At 36.5% G+C, this 23,417-nt stretch overlaps 1 protein-coding gene across 2 annotated transcripts in view; it reads right to left on the bottom strand.

Moving 5' to 3' along the window:
- Positions 1-23,417, bottom strand: part of HNMT (histamine N-methyltransferase) — a 39,277-nt gene that overhangs the window by 5,765 nt on the left and 10,095 nt on the right. For both annotated transcript variants that reach the window (XM_004423859.3, XM_087434939.1), the window contains exons 4-6: positions 7,615-7,722; positions 6,433-6,563; positions 3,899-3,992 (exon numbers count right to left, since the gene is read on the bottom strand). In XM_004423859.3, coding sequence (XP_004423916.1) covers positions 3,899-3,992; positions 6,433-6,563; positions 7,615-7,722 — 333 coding nt within the window. The remainder of the gene's footprint in view (positions 1-3,898; positions 3,993-6,432; positions 6,564-7,614; positions 7,723-23,417) is intronic.

Below are 23,417 nucleotides of genomic sequence, written 5' to 3'. Positions count from 1 at the left end.
ACTATGTTTTTTCCTATACATATATACCTATGACAAAGTTTAATTTATAAATTAGGTATAGTAAGATATTAACAACAATAATAATAAAATAGAAAAATTATAACAATATATTGTAATAAAAGTTACCATAGATCTTAGCAACCTCAGCATACAATTTTTTTTTTCCTTATTAAGTTGAGAACTTTTACCTTTTCACTTAAAGGAAGCACTTTATGGCTTCTCTTTGGCATATCTGAATTGCCAGCATCACTACTCTTGCGCTTTAGAGCCATTATTAAGTAAAATAAGGGTTACTTGAACCCAAGCACTACGATACTGTGACAGTCGATCTGACAACCAAGATGGCTACTAAGTGACTATGGGCGGGAGCGTATACAGCGTGGATACACTGGACAAAGGGATGATTCATGTCTGGGGCAGGACAGAGCAGGATGGTGTGAGGTTTCATCATACTACAGAACAGCATGCAATTTAAAACTTATGAATTGTTTATTTCTGGAATTTTCCATTTAATAATTTTGGAGCACAGTTGACCACGGGTAACTAAAACCGTTAAAGCAAAACCGGAAAGCAAAACCGCAGATAAAGGGGGACTACTGTATTTGTATTGGCTTTATTAATGCAACAAAGCCATTATTGCTATTTTTTAAAAAGGAAACTGCAGTCACTTCCATACACTGAGGGGTGCAAAATAATTTATCTTGGGGAAATGTATTGTTTTTAAGACAGTTTCATACGTGCACAAGTTTATCTAGGGGAGAGAGGTAGAGCAAAAGGGAGTTAAACTGCTCGATGTAACAAATAAGATAGATGGAATAGGGAATTGAGGAGCTGATGTCTTAGGAAAAGTACTTAGCTAAGAGAATATGGGTGAGGTCTGAGAAGTTCATGAGGAATTAGAGCAAGGGAGGTGGGCCGCAACCCAGCAAAAGAAAAGACAGAAAGAGAGTCGCTGTGGGACTTTGATGCTGAATTCTGTATCTGCTGTTCCTCCTCTCCATAGATCTCAATATCTCCCCAAATCAAAGACTGGTACTTTGGAGAATGAAGAAAGTAGGGCTACATCCATGTTTGGGGCAAAGCAGAACAGGATGGGAAAGGTAGATGCAGTACACGCAAGGTCCGGCGATAAATCAAAAGTTGAACTTGGAGCAGAAATTTGGAGCAAACAATGGCTGACAACTATCAGGAACATGTAAGCATGACCCCCAGGAATCTTTGAGAGTCAGGGGGAGGGGGATGGACCACCCAAGTTATTTGAGATGAGGGCTCTTCATTTACTTGGGATTTTTAAGAGTTAAGTATGAGCCCATAAGACTGGGGAATCTGGAGATATTCAGGTTACATTAAGTTGATGACAAGATCAACATATTTGACAATGTTATTTCCCTGTTCAGGTTGAATATTTTCTTTAACTGTAAAGGAAACTATATTGAACAAGATGGCTTATTTTTTTAAATTTTTACTTATATTTAATTAATTTATTTACTTAACAACTCTTCTGATAGAGGCAATAAAGCTATGACTTTTAGCCTTAGGAGAAAAGTGGAAAATCCAAAATAAAATTCCTAAATCTAATTTCTCCTTTTGCTAAGTGGTTCTTCTTTTTTTTTTTGTGAGGAAGATCAGCCCTGAGGTAACATCCATGCCAATCCTCCTCTTTTTGCTGAGGAAGACTGGCCCTGGGCTAACATCTATTGCCAATCCTCCTCCTTTTTTTCCCCTTTTCTCCCCAAAGCCCCAATAAATAGTTGTACGTCACAGTTGCACATCCCTCTAGTTGCTATATGTGGGATGCCGCCTCAGCATGTCCAACAAGCCGTGCATAGGTGCGCGCCTGGGATCCGAACCCGGGCCGCCAGTAGCGGAGTGCATGCACTTAACCGCTAAGCCACAGGGCCGGCCCCCAGAGTGGTTCTTCTTTTAAGAAGAAATGTGTATGATATTTCTTCTATAGCTCTATAAATCTCTTCTAAGAAAGAAGTACATATGGTAAAAGAAAGAAGTCGAGTCCTTTTAATAATTTGACAACTGTTATTTGTTGTATTCTTATGTCTAGGAACAGTATCTATTAACAATGTTTTCCTTTTTGGGACACCTGTCTCCTATGCTGTATGCAGTAATGAAGAATTGTGAACTGCATCCTGAAAAAGTGAATAAAAAATTTCCACCATCAAACTACATTGATTGAATAATTTTTGACTTAAAATACCTTTTTTAAAAAAAAGCTAACTGATTTTTGAGGCTTTACTCCTTTTCTTTTGAGTTTTCCCCATGAATGTATATGTACATAGTACATATGAACCACATATATGCATAGATGTAACATAATGTAGGTATGATTATCCAGAAATAGCACTTGAATAAACTAAGACTCATAGAGCAAATTCACACTGCTAGGAAATGCCTCAGCATTCTTGCTTCATGTATCATCATACATTCTACTGGGCCTAATTTGGTTTGCACATTTCTTGATGCCATGGATTATATTAACTTATTCATGATATACCTAGCAGAATACTGTATCCATAAGGGCACTTAATCAGTTCTCACTTGCTTGTAGACTACTTATGCCACTTTCTAAATCTTAGGCTGGCTTTTTCTTATTGGTAGTTATATACTCATAGAGCTGCCTTCTGACATTCAAATATTTAACTTCTGAAAATGTTTTAGAATAACCAAATACAAATAAGAGTGGATCTGCTGTTGATACGAAATATATTCTAAAATCAAACATATATGCCTTCTGGATGAATTGCTATTTCTGTCTGCAACACTTAAACTGTATAATTGATACAGATGATTAAGAATTGACTGCCCTCAATGTTGATAACTAAGTTTACTTTTGTATTCCTAAATGCAGTACAAAGTGCTTTACCCAAGTGTCCTAATTTAGAGGGTGGTTAGTAAGAAGCATCCAGTTTACATAAGCCTTTCTAAATGGGAAGACAGACATCTCCCACATAAATGAGTATTTTTAACTAACCAGAGATAAAAATAGTATATGAAAATATTCTCTTGGGGAAGAGGTTGTGTACAGGAGCTCTCTATTGCCAAATTCCCACGAGTTCAAACCCAAGATTACAGGCAACAACCGTGTTTTCCATCCTTAAGGCTATTCCTCATATTTAAGAACAAATGAATTTTGTGATATATAATTTTTGAGTATGGGGTCTGGTATAAGCTTAGGAAGATAGAGTCTGTTGTATATCTAGAGTCAACCTGCCTAGCACTGCGTGGACAATCCATAAAGGTTGCTGAATGAAAGAAGTAATGAATGAATGAATTCAACAATGTCACTGTTTCATTTGCTAATATGTTTACTCATTTCTATGTGTGGTACTTACTATTGCACTGGAAGCAACATGACATGATCAAATGCCTTCTTTGGAAAATAAAACAAACAAAGCGAATCATTTTTGATAGTTATTTGAGAAAACCTATAATGAACAATATTGATAATGTCTCTAGAAATGCAAATTAATCTAATATGATAGCATCTCAAATATTTAAACTTTTATTTATTAAGAAACATCATAGAGGGAAAAGAGACATTCAAGGGACAAAAAGGAGATAAATATATTTACTATTTTTAGTCTCATTTAAAAAATTCCTATCATTGTATTTGCTCTAAGTTATATAAGAAAGAATTTATATACAAAGACATATTTTATCAAGAGAAATAAGTAAATAGATGTCTAATTCCACTAGATTCCTTAAATTGAGAGCTGTTGTGAAGGACTTTCCTAATACTGTCTTAATTAATTGACTATGATCAGGAGCCAAGTCAAGAATTTCATAATGCAGATGAAATATACCAGCTGCCTACACACATGTGAATCCATGCATACATGCACTATTGCTGTTTTAAAATTCAGGCTGAATGAAAATAACTTACCTGACACAAGAATAATGAGAATCTTAGCATTGGTAGCTAAGAGACTATGGAAGAATTTCAGAGTAGCTGGAATATCTTTTACATAATATAGCATCTAGAAATGAAGGAAAAAAATGAGTCACTTTTCTATGTCAATGTCTTTGTTGCTTGGACTAGATACTCATTAGAATGTCTGATTTTCAAGCTGAGTGGATTTTTACTAAACAAAACAACTAAGAAATTTAAAGATTAAAGAAATTGTAAGGAGAGATAGAACAATAATGTGAGAAAATATTTGGGAAAAGGGAAAACTACGGTATTTGCTCAACTAGAGCCAAATAGTTTTAAATTTACTCTTTCTGGCTTCAATAACACAGTCATTTACAGCTGGAGACACTTAGTCTCCACTCCACATGGGAGCATTGATTCTATGCTTACTCTATATGTTGTGAATTGTAGTTCTTCTGGGAGAAAATGGTGCCAGCACCATAAAAACAGACCCCATTTCATGGAACGTTGCTTTAAAATTAAGCCCTTTGCACTATCTTCACCATATGCTCACAGATGCTTTCTTTAAATCACAGAATATATGACAGACTCTAATGTTGACAGATTCTCTAGGAAAATAGACTGGATAAAGCATGAGATTACATGCTTGGTCACAAGATGCTAGGGGTCAGCCCACCCATTTTTCATAACTCTGGACCATCTTTGGTGGTGTGTAGGGAGAAGTCTTTCCACCCAACACAGATAGAGCTTGGAATTATACATAGGCAGTGGAAAATTTTCCCTAAGGGCTTGCATTGCTGGAATCTACCCCTACAAATACTTACTACTTATATCTCATCTTCACCTCTCTTGGACAAGAATTCAATATTCTATGTAGATGTCTATGACCAAATTTATTGCATAAAGCAAGAGCAACTTAAGCTATGCCCCTCTCATATGAATGAATGAAAGGAAATGGACCTGCACAGGGCCTTTGCTGCCTCAGGGGCCATATTTAGTATCATGTCACGCCATGCTGTTCACCACAAGGACCATACATAGATAGGTACCCAGATACAGCTAATCCATAAGATGGCTAACCATCTATGACATGACCCAGCTAAAAAAGAGAATGTGGGCCATAGCAGATGCTCTGAAATTTGATGTCATAAACACTGAGATTCTCTGCAGTTGACTGTGAATATTAAGTTAAAAGAACATCATGAGAGTATTAGAACTATAAAGATCAATGAAGAGATAGAGACATAGCACAGAAAAATGCAGAGCAGACAGAGAGGAAGAGAGAGGAATTGAATAGTAATACAGAGGAAGCAGAGTTGCTGTAAGAAAGAGAAAACAAACATGGAAGTTTTGAGGGAAATGGAAGAATGATCTCTGAAGCTGCAACATTTTATAACAGGTAAAGAATGGGATCCAGAGCATAAGTGGAGGGATTCGCTTTTGATAAAAGGAGGCTTTTTTAATAAGATGGAAGAAAGAGATGGTGGGTATAGGTGTAGCTATGTTTGTAAATTTGGAGGGTGAAAGATGAGTTTCCATCTGACGGTTTCTGGTTTTGCTATACAGTATGAAGTGAGGTCATCAGCTGGGAATGAGTGGTGGGGGAGGGGTTACAGGAGGTATAAGGAGAGAGAGGGAGGCATGTAATAGTTATCTAGGAGGTGGGAAAGCAAGTCTAATCAAGAAACACCATAGGCTTGCTAGGCAATGTTAAGCACTCCCTTATAGGTAAATGGTTTTGCCAGCTAAGAGGGCAGACATATAAGATTGCCTGGATATGTCAATCTTGGGAGTCATTTCATCCTTTGATTTCTTTTAAGTTTAATCCTTTGGGGTGACTGTATTTGTGGACTATAGGAAGAAAGAAGCATCTTGTTGTTAATCAAGTGATATTTCTAAAATATACACATCTTCTAGTGGTAGCCAACATCCAAAGCCTATACACCCATCTGCTATCCAGAAATGTCAGTGATCTCTGGAAATATGTCCCCATACCATCTACTGAATCATCACCCCGTTTCCAAGAAATACACTATCAGTGCTGGAGCATGGAAATAAATTCATACTGAATCACTGTCTGATATAAGTAAAACTTTACTGACCTCAGAAATCATGTAATCTGCCCCTTCTGTCACATGTTCACTAGCCAGGTCAACAGAAAGCAAAAGCAAGAGGATTCATAAAACTCTGGGACACTGGTCGATCCGGACAATTAAAGCCACTGGAGAACTGTGCTAGGATATGCCACATATGTCCTCAAATCTATCTATGAACTTTCAATCCTACAAAAATTCATTAAGCCAACATTCAAAAAATATCAATAACTCTGGAGGTATTTTGAGTAGAGAAAACTGGCTTTTTGAATGTTACAAAGAATATCTTAGTATTATCGACATCTTTATCCTCAATTGAACAGATAATGCTTACTTTTAAAATCAGAAATCAGATTTTCATTTTTCTCTTTCAAATTAGAATATTAGGCACTCTTCTTACATATTTCTGAAAAATCTCCTTTCTGAGAGAATATAACAATAAATATTTCTTACCTGAATCATATGAATAAAGTCCCACTCCTGAAGTTCTTTTTTCTCCATCATTCTATTTTGATATTCAGATGATGTCTCCTTATGCCAAGAAAACTTTATGTTCTTGAGGTTTGATGTCTTGGCTACAAGCTCTAAAATACAGAGAAGAGGTGGCACACCATCAATTTTAATTGCAAATGTGGAACCCATTTCCATTTAGAATTTTAATGCAATCAATGTTATATACATAACAGATATAAAACACATTTTTCTTTTTTATGTAGCTCTGGAAGACCAGAGAGTTCATCCTGATTTTTTTCTAGTATTAAATGAAATTAGAGATGAAAGAGTCAATAAGAAATAATTGTGAGAACACTGATCAGACATAGGTTACATTATCTCAGTATTAATTGGGAATGAACTGGTGAATTTTATCAATGGAAATTGATGTAAAACAGGTGATATGATTCTGTAACCCAGGAGTCAGCAAACCACGGCCCATGGGCCATATCTGGCCCACCACCTATTTTTAAGTGGACTGCAAGCTAAAAACATATGCTATTCCACTTCCTGACTTCATGCCTCTTCTTTCAGATCTCATGCCATTACACTTTTAAATGGTTGAACAAAATCAAAAGAATAATATTTTGTAATATGTGAAAATGATATAAAATTCAAATTTTAGTGTTTATAAATAAAAGTTTATTGGAACATACCCATGCTCATTAGTTTATGTATTGTCTACAGCTGCCTTTGTGCTACAATGGCAGAACTGATTTGGTTGTGACCTAGTTTGTGTGGCCTTCTAAGTCTAAAATATTTACCTTTTGGCCTTTTTCAGGAAAAAGTTTGCCTACTCCTGCTATAACCCATCAAACATAAGCTCTTTATAAGCAGGGATTCCCTTTAAATATTTCTGAATGAATTAATGACTCTGTCTCTAAGAATAAACATCAAAAATAATAGTTGATGACCAGGGAATGGATGGAAAGTCAGTAAAAAAAGGAGTCTAATTATTCACTGTTCATATTGTGAGGTGTTTATTCATGCCTGCCAAGAAAACAAATTAATTAGGTTATCCTCCCAATAAGCTTTCAAAGAACATATGGCAGTAACTATGTTGTAAATAATTGAAGGAACACATCTGAGATGATATGCCTTTCGGGATAGGATGTGACATACAGCACCAAGGGTTACAGGTACCTTTGTACTTGGCAATTTGTTCAGCACTTGGTTCAACAACTTCATTGTTGATATGAACCCCTGGATATTGAGCCTGCACTTTGGAGAGAATTTGAAGATCAATTTCACCTAGAACACAAGCATATGGAACAGTCACATCTGCCCAGAATGAAGTGATGAAGAATAATTTGAGCTAGTTTATTATCTGTCTTACTTTTACTTGGAAAGCCCATCATAAATAATGAATAATGCTCAACTGTTGCCCCGCCACAATGCTGTGATGTGGAATAGCTAGGTTGTAAGAAGGAATAGTAATGTGATTTGAGGGGGGCTGTGGTTGCCATTCATTCATTCATTCATTCATTCACTCATATAACCTCTTTACATTAAATCTAATATGCCATTGATTATAGGATTCAACCAACCCTTCTTTTCATATGACTAAGTCAGAAAAAAACTGTCAATTATAATTTTAAGATTTCATCAACTGAAAGATGTATCCCAATTTCAGATATGTCAAAATATGAAAAAATGCTCCTTAGAATTTATAAACTAGGCTAGGCCAGAAACATACAAAAAATGTCAGGTACACAATATGTCAGGTACCAAAAAGGATATAAAATATGTTAGACAGCTGCCCTCCAAAACACTGTGATCTAGTGGAAGAGACAGACATGGAGAGAACCCTGGCTGGGTTTGGCTGAGATGCGAAGAGGAAAAGAGACAGTGAGGGATAGGATAGCAGAGAGGCCAGACAGATGGAAAGCTTCAATGGAGGGAGCTTCAATGGAGTCGTGAGCTCTGTGTTACAGGGTAAGTGGAAGTTAGCCAAGAGCCATCTGGGGAAATGAGTAATTGCAGGAAGAAAGGACTAGAAGACAGAGACATGAAGTCAGGAAGCAGAACAGTATATGTGGAACTACTGGCAGTTGAGAGTTTTGGCATACAGGGCCTCTAAGCAACAGGTGATCCCAGACAGAGAGAGGAGGTTATGGCAGAATAGATATTTATGCATTAACTCATGCACCAAATATTAACTGATTGTTTACTATGTGCCAGCCACTGCACTAGGCTCTAAGAAATGATGATAAGAAGAACACATAGATACTTGACTTGAGGAAAATTTAGCCTATAAGTGATTGCACGAGAAAGTAAGTTGGATGAACTTGAGTTCGAAACCTGTCTTCTCCACTCACTAGGTGTATATGACCTGTGGCAATTTGCTTTATCTCTCTAAGCTATATTTTCCTCATCAGAAAAATAGCAATAATAATAGTACTTAATTTATTGGTTGTGAGAGTTAAATGAGGCAATGCATATAAAGCAAAGTGCAAAACAGACTTGGCACCCAATAAATATTAGTTGTTTATTATTTTTATTATTATCATTGAGTCCCTCTCTTTAAAAATCTCTCTTCTCTTCCTATTGCTGATGTCTCCACCTCAGGTTTTGCACTTTATTCTCTTAGGTTATGATGTTAACCTTCACTAAAATGGAACCATCTGCTGGCAAGACTAGCATATGAAAATGATGTTGGTCTTGAAAGTTTTGGCATGAACGACAATAACAAAACCTTTCCAAGGTTAGATATGGCAGACAACAAAAGCATAGGTCTTAAGACTGGGAGGTCTGGAGGGAAGGAGATAAGGAAGATAAATCAGGAACAAAAGATGCTACACTAGGAAAAAAGGGCAGTCTAATGGTATAATGAGAGCCCCAAGTACTGCTAGTAGGAGATGGGGGGAGGGGGGAGGAATAGGAAGGAAGCTGAAATGGAGGATGAAGGAGCCTATGTGACAGTTTTCTCCAAAGCTGGCCCTACCAACATGAAACATTTTATTCCTTCCTTAATAACTCTAGCTGCCATTTATTGGCCACCTACTATTTGTCAAATACTGTGTTAGGCACTTTACCTGGAATATCTCACTTGATCTTGACCACAATCCTATCACAAACTCCATGAAATTTTTCCCAACCAGATAAGGTAATTTGAGTAATTTTAAGGTACATCTGTCTGACTCTAAAGTACTTGTTCTTCTAACCACTTCATACTAAGAAATAGGAGGATACCAAATACTAAAAGGACATAAGAATTCTTTTTTTCTTCTCTACAGTAACATTTTTGAAGAGAAGAGAAAAAATAACTAAGGCAAAAGGCTGATAAGAGAAGCTGTGAGAAATAGAGAGATTCCAGCTTGCCCCAAAGGACCAATGACCAAATCCTGTTTTTGACTCTATCAGCTTAGCCATATATTTTAAATAAAAAATCCTAAATTCTGAGAACCTCAAATCCAACATTTTGAAACTCAGTAATCTGAAATGCAATAATTTTCCTCCTGGGGCTTGATGAGCTCTTCTCCTAAGATGGACCAACATTTTGGATCTACCCAGATGGCAGAATGGATTTAGCACATCCCCAGAGTATGTTCCTATCTTGTCACTTCCCCAAGCAGCAGAATGTTCTACCACAGTCAAAGCCAGCCAATCCCTCCTCTTGGGGCAGTGATAGAGGACAGAATGCTAGAATTGCAACTGAGACATGGAAACCACGGGTTCACATAACAACTTTTAGAGTGTGAGCCTACATGTGGACATGAACTATTGAGCCTACGTGTGGACATGAACTATCTGTGCATTCACTGCTGGATCCCTAGCAGAAATGAATGAACAACCAGAGGAGATGATGAAACTGTTTCCTCCAGAGTTAGCATATAAAATTCATTTCTGGAGGCCAGCCCCATGGCATAGTAGTTAAGTGCGCATGCTCCACTGCTGCGTCCTGAGGTTTGGATCACGGGTGCACTGATGCACAGCGTTTCAAGCCATACTGTGGTGGCGTCCCATATAAAGTGGAGGAAGATGGGCACGGATGTTAGCCCAGGGTCAGTCTTCCTCAACAAAACAGGAGGATTGGCGACAGATGTTAGCTCAGGGCTGATCTTCCTCACGAAAAAAAAAAAAATTCATTTCTGACTTCATAAGGTGGATGACCATACTTCTTGTTTGCCAGGCACAGTTCCACTTTATGCTCGTTGTGCTGGGGTCCCATGTGGTTTTGTTTCTTATCCCAAGTTTTTTACTTTTAATTTTTGTGAGGAAGATCAGCCCTGAGCTAACATCTGATGCCAATCCTCCTCTTTTTTTCTGAGGAAGACTGGCCCTGAGCTAATATCCATGCCCATCTTCCTCTACTTTATATGGAATGCCGCCACAGCATGGCTCGACAAGCTGTGCGTCAGTGCAGGCCGGGATCCGAACTGGCGAACCCTGGGCCACCGCAGCGGAGCGCGCACACTTAACCGCTTGCGCCACTGGGCCGCCAAGTTTTTTACTTTTAACAAAATATTATTATTACACATTTACTTTTGAAAATAGTTTTTTAAAAGAATGATCTTGTAAATTGACCAATACAGTAATAACAATTTGTTCAATAAATATTTCAAAAAATTATAATAATTTTAATTCTTTTACCCACTCCCTCCAAATCTCACTCCTAAAAGTATCCTGAGTTTGACAATAAATAATGCCACCATGCTCATAAGGCACTCATTTTCTGGGCTACATTTGTTATTTATAATGGACTGTATTATTTCTTATTGTGAGATATAGATATAGATAGGTAGATAGATAGATAGGTAGATAGATAGATAGATGTCCTTCATAAAACAATCTATTTCTTGGTCTCATATCCTACCTAGTTTGCTTTCTAGTATCCCTCAGAAATAGGAGACATGCATTTTTAAAAATGATTTATATGTTGGGCCGGCCCAGTGGTGTAGTGGTAAGTTCAGCAGGCTCTGCTTCAGCGGCCTGGGTTCGTGCCAGGCATGGACTTACACCACTCATCAAGCCATGCTGTGGCGGCAACCCACTTACAAAATTTTCCTAATGCAAAAAGAGGAAGATTGACAACAGATGTTAGCTCATGGCTAACCTTCCTCAACAACAACAACAACAAAGATTTATATGAACTTCTTCTCTAACAAAAAGAGAGTCAACAGAGCAATAGAGAGGTTGTTCAGATGTTCTATGGTATTACAGTCTAATCTAAACATTGAGCATTTAGTTATAAATATTTTCTTGATAAATATTTTCTTGACCTATACTGTTCACTATCCATCCAGTCACCCAAGCTTTGATCCTTCCTTCAGCCTCCTTCCATGGCCATCAGCAAGCTTTCCTGCTAAGTGTTTCTTTACTTTCTCTTTTCTGCCCCTACTAGCAACACCCTTGTTCAGGCCCAAATTATCTATCTCTTGGAATACTGCAATAATATCCCCAAAATTCAGCCTCTCTCTGCTGAACCTTATCTCCTTCAAAGCCATCACTACAACAACCATTTAAAACCCTAAGCCCATCACTTCTCTGCTTAAAACCTTCTAGTAACTAATCAACTGGATAAAGCCCAAGCTCCTTAACTGAGCATAGACCACCCTGCCTGCTTCCTTATTCTCATCTCCCATAATTTCATATTTTGAATCCTTTGGCTCCAGGAAGACTGAATTTCTTGCATTTCTATGCTTTTCCACCTCCCTGCCCCCGTATACACCATACTCTTCCATGCTTTTTGTCTTTTGCCAATGGCGTCTCCTCTACCAGGAATACTCTCCCCTCACCTCCTCATTTCATCTGACCAACTCCTACGCGTCTTCAACTCTTCCACACATGACTAATTACCTTGGTAGTCTTTCCCATAGAGCCTAGAAGCAGCATCAGAATCCTTTAGACAGGAACTACCCATCAATTGACTGGAGCTGGGAACACAAATAAAACCCTCTGTGTTCTCTGATGTATTATTGCTTTACTTCACTTATTTTATTCACTAGCAAAAGCTTTATTCCAGTGAGCTTGTTAAAAAATATCAAGGACTCTAAAATGCTAGTTGAACAACTGAGCAGGTTTGATCATCAATCACTGAAAAGCGTGTGAGGGGTTATCAGACCTTAAACTACCATGAGCCAGCAGTAAAGAGATTCAAACAAAAAAAAATGGAAGATCATTTGTTCTTTCTCAACTGGATCCTTCTGAGCAGGAGCCATAACATTATGAATGTGTTCCAGTTATCAGACATTAAGCACCCTATAAATGCTTTTGGAGAGCACACAAGCCAAACTAATGTGCCAAAACAATGGGGGAAGGTAAACTAGAAATGAATCAGTCAAATAATTCGGAAATTCTCAGCAAATTCAGGGGTAAAGAAAAGAAATGTGGAAGCCAGCAGCTACTTTTATTGTGCATTGCAAAGCCTTCTGGGAATCTTAACTTTGAGTTCCAGAAAATAGCATTTAAGGGGAATAAGGCAATACATGTGCATTTTATAGTCTGTCTCCTTTCGCATGTGATCTCTCATTAGGCATTGCTTGATCATAATTCTGACAATTGTAGACTAGTTAATTTTTGACATCCTAAGCCTTTTGATGCATAAATGCCAGTGGTTGTTCGGGTTAACTAAAGCCTTATTATGCGTTACCCCCTAAAGTTTTGAAACAAAATCTGCAAAGTTTCCTGTGGCAAATGGAAAAATTATAATGCTTAAACAACTCTACTCCAATATACTTCCCTTCCCTTCCCCTCTCCTCCACTCTCCTCCCCTCTGCACCCCTCCTTCCCTTCCCCGCCCCTCCCACTTTTGTGACTACCAAAGCAAATTAATGATTGTGGAATCTGTGCATTTTATGATGATGCAACTGATTTTCTCAGTTGATCAATATGTGGAACTTGAGCAAAGTTAGGAAAATCCAAATGTGTCAGCATGAATCAATGGGTTACAGAATACTTCATTTCAATATACAGTGTTTAGAAAGATATGCGTCAAATTACAATCAGTGGTTATCTCAGGGTGGTGGAATTACAGGTTATTTTTCATTCCCCTCTTTTTGCTTATCTATAATTTAAAATGTTCTACAGGAGTTTATTTGAATTAACTATTATTATTTTTTTTGTGTGTGAGGAAGATCAGCCCTGAGCTAACATCCGTGCTAATCCTCCTCTTTTTGCTGAGGAAGAACGGCTCTGAGCTAATATCTATTGCCAATTCTCCTCCTTTTTTTTCCCCAAAGCCCCAGTAGATAGTTGTATGTCATAGTTGCACATCCTTCTAGTTGCTGTATGTGGGACGCGGCCTCAGCGTTGGTGCGCACCCGGGATCCAAACCCAGGCCGCCAGTAGCGGAGCGCATGCACTTAACCGCTAAGCCACTGGGCTGGCCCATGAATTAATTATTTTTGAAATGTTCATTTCCAAATTACAAAACCCTTTCCTTTACCATCCAACCAAAAAAAAAAAAAATCCTCTCTGCTATAAAATAGATGTAAGTCTGAACTGATTCTGGCTATTATCTTTTATGCAAATGACTATCCTGACACATTCATGGCCAAATATGGAACAACTCACATTATCAACAATTTGGCATTTACCTTATTGTAATCATTTAAACTCTCCACAATAATTACCTTTTAAGGTTAGAACCATCTTTACCACTAAGTTTCTAATTAAATATCTTTATAGTATCCTTTATAGTACAGAAATTGTTCTCTCACATATTGGATGCATGTATTTTATTTTATAAAATCATATATATTTGATTTTATAAGGTACAGCTATATTATAGTAAATGTTAATACATTGAAGATGTGACCGTAACTTAGATCATACATATCTTTATCTGGTGACTTAAAGGAATGATCTTCTGAGTTGGAGATTTTCTCTTTTGGGTGAATGCACTAGTAAAGGAGGCTAAAATGAAACTTTTATAACTTAAAAAAAGATAGATAATTGGTTAGATGGGTGCATAAATGTATGGACAGACTGACAGACCAACAGACTGACAGCTACTGGTAAAATAGCTACTTGGATGACTAGAAGAAAAAAGTATGTAGTAAAGAAGGGAGGCATAACATGGAAAAATAGGTTTTCTAGGTGGTCTGCTGTGATACAAAAGTATGTTTAAAGGGCAGGACATGAAGATGGGCCAGAAGGAAATCCCTAGCAAAAGGCCTGCCAAGCCCTGCTCTTAGCCAGCACACTGTGTGAAAACCTATTTGGAGGCCATGTCTTTAGGATGAACATACATTTCCACTTGCATTATTGATGGACATATGTGTCTGCCCCCCGAGATCCCAAGACAGTTAAGGGACGGAGTTTGAGGGGTTTCATAAATTCTTCCTCCCTGGTTTTTGGGTCGCTCTGGCACACACCCATTTTGTGTACATTTTAGGCAGACAGTGAGAAACTGAGAGTCTTACATGTTAGGTGTCTTCTATCTTAAACTGTTCTGGTTGTTATTTTAAAATGGTAACCCTTGTTTGCTACTATTCAGAGACAGAAAATAGAACCTCATGGCATGATTGTTGGGCTATCAAATCTTTTATTAATCTCATAATGATTATAATTAACTCACACCAGCCCTATCCAAATGGCCCAGTTCTTTTCATTTTTCCTTATAGGACTACCAGATTTCCAAATAACTTGAATAGGATACTTAAACATCTCCTGACTTCATTTCCTCATCTATAAAATGGGAAAATATAACTCACATTCACTCTTTATACCATAGTGTAACATTTTTTTTCAAGTTTGATTGAGATCTAACTGACATATAACATTATGTAAGTTTAAGGTATACAATGTGATGATTTTATACACATATATATTGTGAAATGATTACCACAATAAAGTTAGTTAACATATCCATTACCTCACATAATTACCATTTTTTTGTTGTGGTGGTGGTGGTGAGAACATTTAAGATCTACTTTCTCAGCAACTTTCAAATATACAATATAGTATTATTAACTATGGTCACTATATTATACAATAGATCCCAAGAACTTATTCATCTAATAACTGGGAGTTTGTACTCTTTGACCAACATCTCCTCCTTTCCCCAAACCCTCACCCCCTGGTAATCACCAATCTACTGTATCTGTGAGTTTGGCTTTTTTAGATTCCGCAAAGAAGTGAGGTCATATAGTATTTCTATTTCTCTGACTGACTTATTGCACTTACCCTCAAGGTTCATCCATCTAGTGGCAAATGTCAGGATTTCCTTCTTTTTTATGTCTGAATAATATTCTGTGTGTGTATGGGTATGTGTCTGTGCATTTTTATCCACTCACCCATTCACAGACACTTAGGTTGTTTCCATGTCTTGGCTATTGTAAATCATGCTGCAATGAACACGAGGGTGCAGATATCTCTTTGAGATAGTGATTTCATTTCCTCCAGATAAATACCCAGAAGTGGGATTGTTGGATCATGTGGTAGTTTTATTTTTAATTTTTTGAGGAACCTCCATACTGTTTTCCATAGTGGCTGTACCAATAACTTATTTTCTTAAATTAATTTTTGTAGATTTCTTTATTTTAATTTTTCTACATCAAACTTATAAACAATCTTTAATCATAAAATCAGACAACTGGTTAATATAGTTATTTTGCTCAAAAACTTAGTTGCAATAGTTACTTGTTGTTCAGATTCGGGGATAATATAAAGACAGCATCAAAAATTAATTGATTAGGTCAGAGACTAGTTTGAGAATTTTGCATGCTATAATGCTTTTCTTTCAATCATGCATTTACTAAGGATCTGTTATATGCCAGGAAATGTTCAAAGCATTGGGTTTATAGAGATATATTTTTAAAAAGTTAATAGGAGCATTAAAAATTGCTCAAACATTAATACTCAGAGAAATGAAAATTAAAATGGCAATAAGATATCACTTTCTGCTTATTGGACTAGCAAAAAGTCAGAAAGCTGGAGAATGCCAAGTGCTGCCACCGATATTCAGATACAGAAAATTTCCTCGAGACTGGTCAGAATGTAGGCTGTGTAGCCATTATGGAGAATAATTTGGTGTTACTTAATTCAAATGAAATATATCCATGACCCAGGAGGTCTGGATTTGGAAAGATCAATAATCCAGAAAAATTCTCACACAGCTTTATAGGAGATTTTGTACCGTGAAATTCACTACAGCTTTACTTGTGATGAAAGGGGGTTGGAGACAAACCATAGGACACAAAAATTGTGGTGGATGCACAGCACTCTGTATTCTGTACCAGCCAGAATCCATAGATTAGATGTATACCTAGCAATATAGGTGAATCTTCAGAGTATAGTAGTGAAAAAAGCATGAAAATGAGTAATATATATCAAACAAAATATACAATAGAGAGAAGAAAAAATGTACAGATTGGTAGAGGGAGACATGTAACACATTTAGTGTGATAAATCATCACAATATCATGATGGAATCCTTTACAGAAACAGTGAAGGTACAGAGTTATTGGCTATAGTGAAAGAAGGAGAGAGAGTGAGCCCAGGACAGAGAGCAGAGAACACTTTGTGGGGGAGATAACCCTTGTGCTAGTCTATGTATCCTTCTGTTAGCTCTCTTCCAGGTTTTGGGCCGCTTACTTTAGACTTTCAAGCTTTCTGTAATTATAAGCAATTGGGCATGATATTTATGGTTGAGGTTTCATGATATGAGGGAAAGTCTGTGGGCTTTAGGGAAAACTAGACCTGGGCTTAGATCTTAGCTCCACCATCTATTACCTTATGATATATATTTTAAACCATCTGAGCTTCAAAATATCTAAATTTCAGCATCTTCATTTTTAAATGAAGCCCCATAAACTTGTTATGAGAATAAAATGTGATAACATATATGATGTGCCTAGTAACGTGCCTGCAAAATAACAGGCCTTCAACAAAGCTTAGTTTGTCTGTGATTCCTCTTTCATAACATATAGTACATAGGTGGTTTAAAGGAGAAAACAACTTTTATTGGAAAATGTTGATCAGTGAATTTTTGGAAGTTATCTGGCCATAAATTACTTCAAAAGTTAATAAATTTTATTTTAACTAAAAATTGTTTTCTATTAGGCTGGATTGTGAGTTTTTTTCTACTTTGTTCACTCCTGTGTTATTTTCTATCAAACAAGATATACTGACTTTGATTTGCAAAGTTAAATGAAAATTAAATTTAAAAAATCTCCTTCCTTGCAAATCGCTTTCCTTTTTACCAGCTTGTCCCTCAAATCAGCCACAACTATAGAATGACTTCTCATGTCTCCTTTCTGGGCTATGTTGAGTGTTTTACTTAATTTTACAGTCAGATGTTTTTGTGGTTATAGTATCCTTGCTTTCATACAAGCCATATTTTAAACACATCATGCCTATATTTAAAGAGGGACATATAATTGAAACCTCTGACAGTGGAATTTATAAAAAGTTCAAAAACAAAGAAAAGGGAGGGATCTCATCTTTTGGACAACTTTTCTCCACTCCCTGAACTTCAAGAATATATTTAATGAGATAGCAGAGGAATGTTGCATTTTTGCTTGAAATCTTAAGGTCATTTGATTAAAAATGGAAAAAATATAAAAAGGAAAAGTTAGAGGCTATAGAGAGACAAAACTGAACTCAAATTTAGTATTCACCAGAATTATCTTATGGAAATTTGTTAATATCTCTGCCCTTTAAATTGCATATCTATAAATTAAGGATAATATGGTATATGCTACAGGGTCATTGTAAAGGTTAGAGGCATTATATGGAGATAATTTACTGAAGTTCATGATATATAATAATTATTCAATAAATTGAAGCTATTATAAATTAATTCAACAAATAGTTCTGAACACCTACTAAATGCCAGGTTCTAATCACTGGAAACACAGCAATGAATAAAACAGACAAAAATATCCCACCTTTACGGATGGAAATAAGTTCCTGGAGAAAACCAAGGCAAAAAAGAAGGAGGGGAAGCCACTGAGGGGGGCTTTTCGATTTTCAATTGGGTGGTCAAGTTCACTTCATGGAAGAGGAGACATTTAAGGGAAGTTTGAAGGAGACTGGGAATGAGGGAAATGAAGATTTCCCTTCCTAAATGAGCAGCTCCATAATAAAATGACGACTTGGAAAAGCATTCCTCATGTATTCGTGATGGTTTGTCCTTCTGACATCAAATGAAACACAATTCCCAGCTTGAGAACCCTGGGGCTTCCTCAAATGAGAAAAACTGCAGGTCAAGAAAATGGAGGATTAAAGACTGTGGCGATATCTCCTGCCATTTGATTTCCATCTGTTCTTGCTTCATTTCTCATGTCAAAATATATGTGAATTCTTTAGATTATCAGCAGGAAAAATTTTATTCTATTACATGTTGCATTAAGATTATTATCTTTCCTGTTGCCTCTACTAGAATATTGGGCACAAAAAAAATGTTTCTAGGTAGAAAAATTGCCCCGATAACTCTGTGCTTAGTGATGAAAAATAATTTCAGCTATGGTTTGCAACCAGAGCACGAACGATATGATTTTGAGCTGCAGTGAGAAAGATAGAAGATTCTTGACAAGATCACTTCTCTTCTCTTTGTCTGTCTTTTTTTCCTGGGTACCTCAGTATTGAGGCAGTTCTGTCAGTATGGAAAGATGAGAGTAGAATATTAAAAAAGCTGTCGGGTCTTAGGAAGGGGATTATAAATATAAATTCTGAGTCAAAAGGGCATTGCCATTTGCTTTCGTGTGTCTTCTGGCTGTTGGCCCAGGAACAATACGACCTGAGTGCTTTGCAACTGCAGGAGACCTAAGAAAAGCCATGCTACCAAAATGTTCTATGCAATACAAACTTAGGGAAAATGCCCCAAAGGGTGCTGAACACTGAAGTGTAGAGATATTTGATAGACAACTCAGAAAACACTGAATTTTGCCTTAATTTAATTTTAACTTTTAATTTTTAACTTAACTAATTTTAACTTTTAATTTAATTAATTTAACTTTTAATTTATAAATCTTAAACAAATACATACTTGACTGTTACTTCAGCACATTCATAGAAAGATAGGTAAATTCTACACATACAATATTGTAATGGTTAAAACTTATATTGAGTTACCCTTAATGAAGTGCTTTCTCCTACCCTCTTCATGCCCAAAGACAGGATTCATAAGATGAAACTGCTTGAACTGGCAAGGATAGTCCAAGATAATCATGTGGTTGGTGTGAGTGTATCAATATCAGTGTGCACACGCTCACTCGTGTGCTCTCGTGCTCTGATGTGCGTGCTCTCAAATAACCTTCACGACTCTCATCTGGGCTTCACGCCATTTACCTGCCGCATTAATAGTGGTTAAAACACAAATGTTGCTGGGGAAAATTATCAGTCATTCATACTTTAGTGTGAGTAGTGTCTGAGAACCTGGTGTCCTTGTGGAATAAGAAGCAAGACATCATCAACAGAAAACATCAATTACCTCAAGGAAGAGACAGCAGACAAGCACCATCCTCTTAATCAACATCACCTTCACCCTCAGCATCATGGCTAACGTGTACCCGGAGTAGGCATGTGAGAATCTATGGGCTCTGAAGAAAAGCTCTGCTAAGCTACAACACAGGTGAGATTGTTATTAAAGTATCTGTACAGGTATAAATATTATTACCAGTGAGTCAAAAATGGCCAAAGGAGAATTATCATGAAAATGTGTGTGGGAACAGTGCTTTGGGTGTTGGCCAAACAGCTGGAGGAGCCGTCAGAAGGCACTGAGTCTACTCTCTACCATTGTCTCTCATTAACTATAAAATTATAGTTTTAACTGGGTGTGTTTTTCCTGTCCCTAGCTATAAGATAAATACTGTAGAAAACTTGAAACAGACAAAAGTATAAAGTAGAAAATAAATATCTCACTACTAGAGAAAACGAAAGTAACATTTTGGTTTATTTCCTCCTAAGCTCTTCTTTTTATTCTTTGAAGCAAATAATTTTCTTTAGTCTACCCAGGTGAGATCATTATGTATATAGATTATTTTGATTTTCTCACTTGAGAGTTAAACCATGAATATATCAAAATTTGTTTGAATGTGTTATTTGTAGTGGCAACACTAATTCTTTAAAATGGAGATAATTATATATTATAAATATAATGTAAATAAAATATATTCTTTATCTCAATGTATACATTTATATGTGGAAATATGTATGAATATGTATTTATATGTGGAAATATATTTTTATATATAGTTCATTTTAAATTTTTTGCTATTAAGAAGATCCTGACAACAAATCATGTATTTTTGTGCAAAATCTTAATTTTTTCAGGTTATTCCAAGAACCAGATTTAACGGTTAGAATGAAACCCTTGATCTAAAAACAAAAAACAAAACAACACACAAAAAAACCAGGCCTAAGGACAAGGGTGCGGGTGCTGAGAAAAGACGCAGGCTGAAGAACTATAGCACATCCTTAGAGGCCCCCTGAGGGGCAAGACCAATCCAGCTGCTGGAGCTCTTGGAGGTGGGGCAGGGCTCAGGGTGGGGGACAGAGATGTCCAGGAGTTCAGGGAGAGGGGGTGAAGCAGCAGCTGGGGCTGTGGTGAGACAGCAGGAGAGTGGCTATTGACCGAGCATGTCAGTATTTTTACAACCAGCATGACCAGGCTTTAGTGTATTGGATGAATATCAGAACTGTTCTTCATACCTAATGCCACATTACTTTCAGGAAAATTTTGTTTCATTTCACACCCTTACCTTTTGTAAGTGAAAGCTTCCATATTACTATAACCTCATCATTATTGCCTACTGGCATTTTAAATCTTCTTGAACTGTTCTCAGTAAAAATTTGAACTTTTCTTATATTTTGTGTTAAATATATTATTAACTAACTAATCAAATATTTTTTCATCATTTCTAACAATTTGTTATTGTTAACAGAGAAAACACAACAGAAGACTCTGGGCATTGACCCCAATCTTTATAACACCCAAACCCCTTGTGGTATATATTACTAGGTTCACCATTTAGAAAATGATGACGGCAGACCCCCTACATCAGGGTTGCATGCGTGTGTATATTAAATCACAAAGTTTTATTCAATAGTGTATGTCAAGTGGAAGCCTATTCACTAATTAAGAGACTGCATCCCAAACTAGCACAAGAACTAGCAAGATACAAATTCATCTTTCAGCAAAATTACAGATAACCACATGCCAAGGACTTTCAAGTACATTGTAAATAATCAAAACTGTGAATGAAAAACACTCAATGTTAACCAAAAAAAGAATGTGGATCTACCATATTGCTTTTTACCTATTTTACTTGTATCAGGCCATTACTGCATTCTTATTAATTCTAAAGCTGTACAACTGAGTTTATTTGCTTTTCTAAGTATACAGTCATTTAATCTGCAAATAATGGTAGTGTTGTCTTCACTCCGCTCATTATCTCCTGTTTTCTTCTTTCAAGCCTTATTGAATTAGCTAAAACAATCTTGTTTACTCTGGTTTTAATGACAATGGCTCCAATGTTGTAGCATTGTGTTAGTTCTCTCAAATCAGTAATGTATTTGTCTTTAAAAATACTTCCATGTTCACTGAAAGTTTTAAGTACAGTACAATGGGGTAAACTATTTTGATGAAATTATATATGGAGAATAGTTTATTTTTTTAATAATATAGTTATGAATGCCTTTAACAGTACTTTATACCTGAGGCCCCAAACTATGGTTACCTGAAGTAGACGGTCCTAAATCCTATAGATTAGTGAATCACTAGAGTCCATATTCTTCTAATAATGAAGTAACTGCTAGCATGCTGCACATGAGTAAAATAGTTCTTACTCATTTCAAGTTATAGGCAATTAGAATACAGATTAAAAATTGTCTGTATATCTAGAAGTCCCATTTAAATTCACTTCCTCAATATAGTGAACATGGTGTTAGCCACACCACTCTGGAGAAATGCCTACTTCTTTCTAGAAGGTTACTCATAAAACCATAGATTTTCTGGACTGAAAGCACTTTCAATGGCCCAAACACCCAAGAAATCAGTGCCTGAGTCCCTCCATAGCATGTATGAAAAATATTTTTCCAGCCTATGCGGGCACTCCTAGAGTGACAGCACTACCTCCCAAGATGTGTGCTTTCATTTCTGAACAGATTTGATCATTAGTAAATTCTAATACTGAACCAAGAAATGTCTTTCAACCATTGGCCCTTTAGGGGCAAATATTCTGTAGTTTGTTCAACAGAAAATATCTGAAGAAGGCTATAAACTCACTCAAATTCTTTTTTTCTGGGCAAAAAATCCACCAATTCCCAATATTTCCTCAATCATTCCTAATTTGCTGATATAGACTTTTATCTTACTCTAGACCATTGGAAAACATTAACTTTTGTTTCCTACTACCTCCTGGCTTCTAACCCTGACACACTGGCTCTTCCAGTTCTTGCCCTAATTACGTTTGTTCTGTTTCTATCCAACCAGCTTAGAAAATTAAACTTCAGTGTCACCTTAACATGTCATTTATGAAAGAAGATAAGATTAATAATCTGATAAAATGAGATTTTCAAATAGCTGGTCATTGCTAAGTACCTAATCTCTCTTTTGCCAGGTCAATAATTAACTTTTATATTTGCTTAGTACAATTTGTTGTACTGACTAAAGTCAAGAGACCTAGGTTTTGTTCTGCCTTTATGGTTCTCAAGTTTCTTACTTGTAAAATGAGGGTGTTGATAATCTCTAAACTCTTGTCTGCTTTTTAGTCTCTGTCAGAATGCTGGTGTCTGTATGTTACAGAACAAGAAAACAATCTAACGGTTCTCAACAAATGCCAGCAAAATTATTAGCAAAAAAAGTTATAAGAGGGTTCATACCACCTGTATTTCATATGTGAGTTGCTGCAGTGGATTAAAAAATTATCTATAAACATATACACTATTATATTACATATGGTATGGCAATTGAGTTGGTACACAATAGGTTAATAAAAATAGTAGGATGCTGGATAAGATGAGATTATTTGAGTTATAGTCCTGTCTAACCCTTATAA

Source organism: Ceratotherium simum, chromosome 9, assembly GCF_057802395.1.
Source record: "Ceratotherium simum simum isolate JZ-2026a chromosome 9, ASM5780239v1, whole genome shotgun sequence".
Taxonomy (NCBI): Eukaryota; Metazoa; Chordata; class Mammalia; order Perissodactyla; family Rhinocerotidae; genus Ceratotherium; species Ceratotherium simum.
This window is presented reverse-complemented; position numbering and strand designations above follow the sequence as displayed.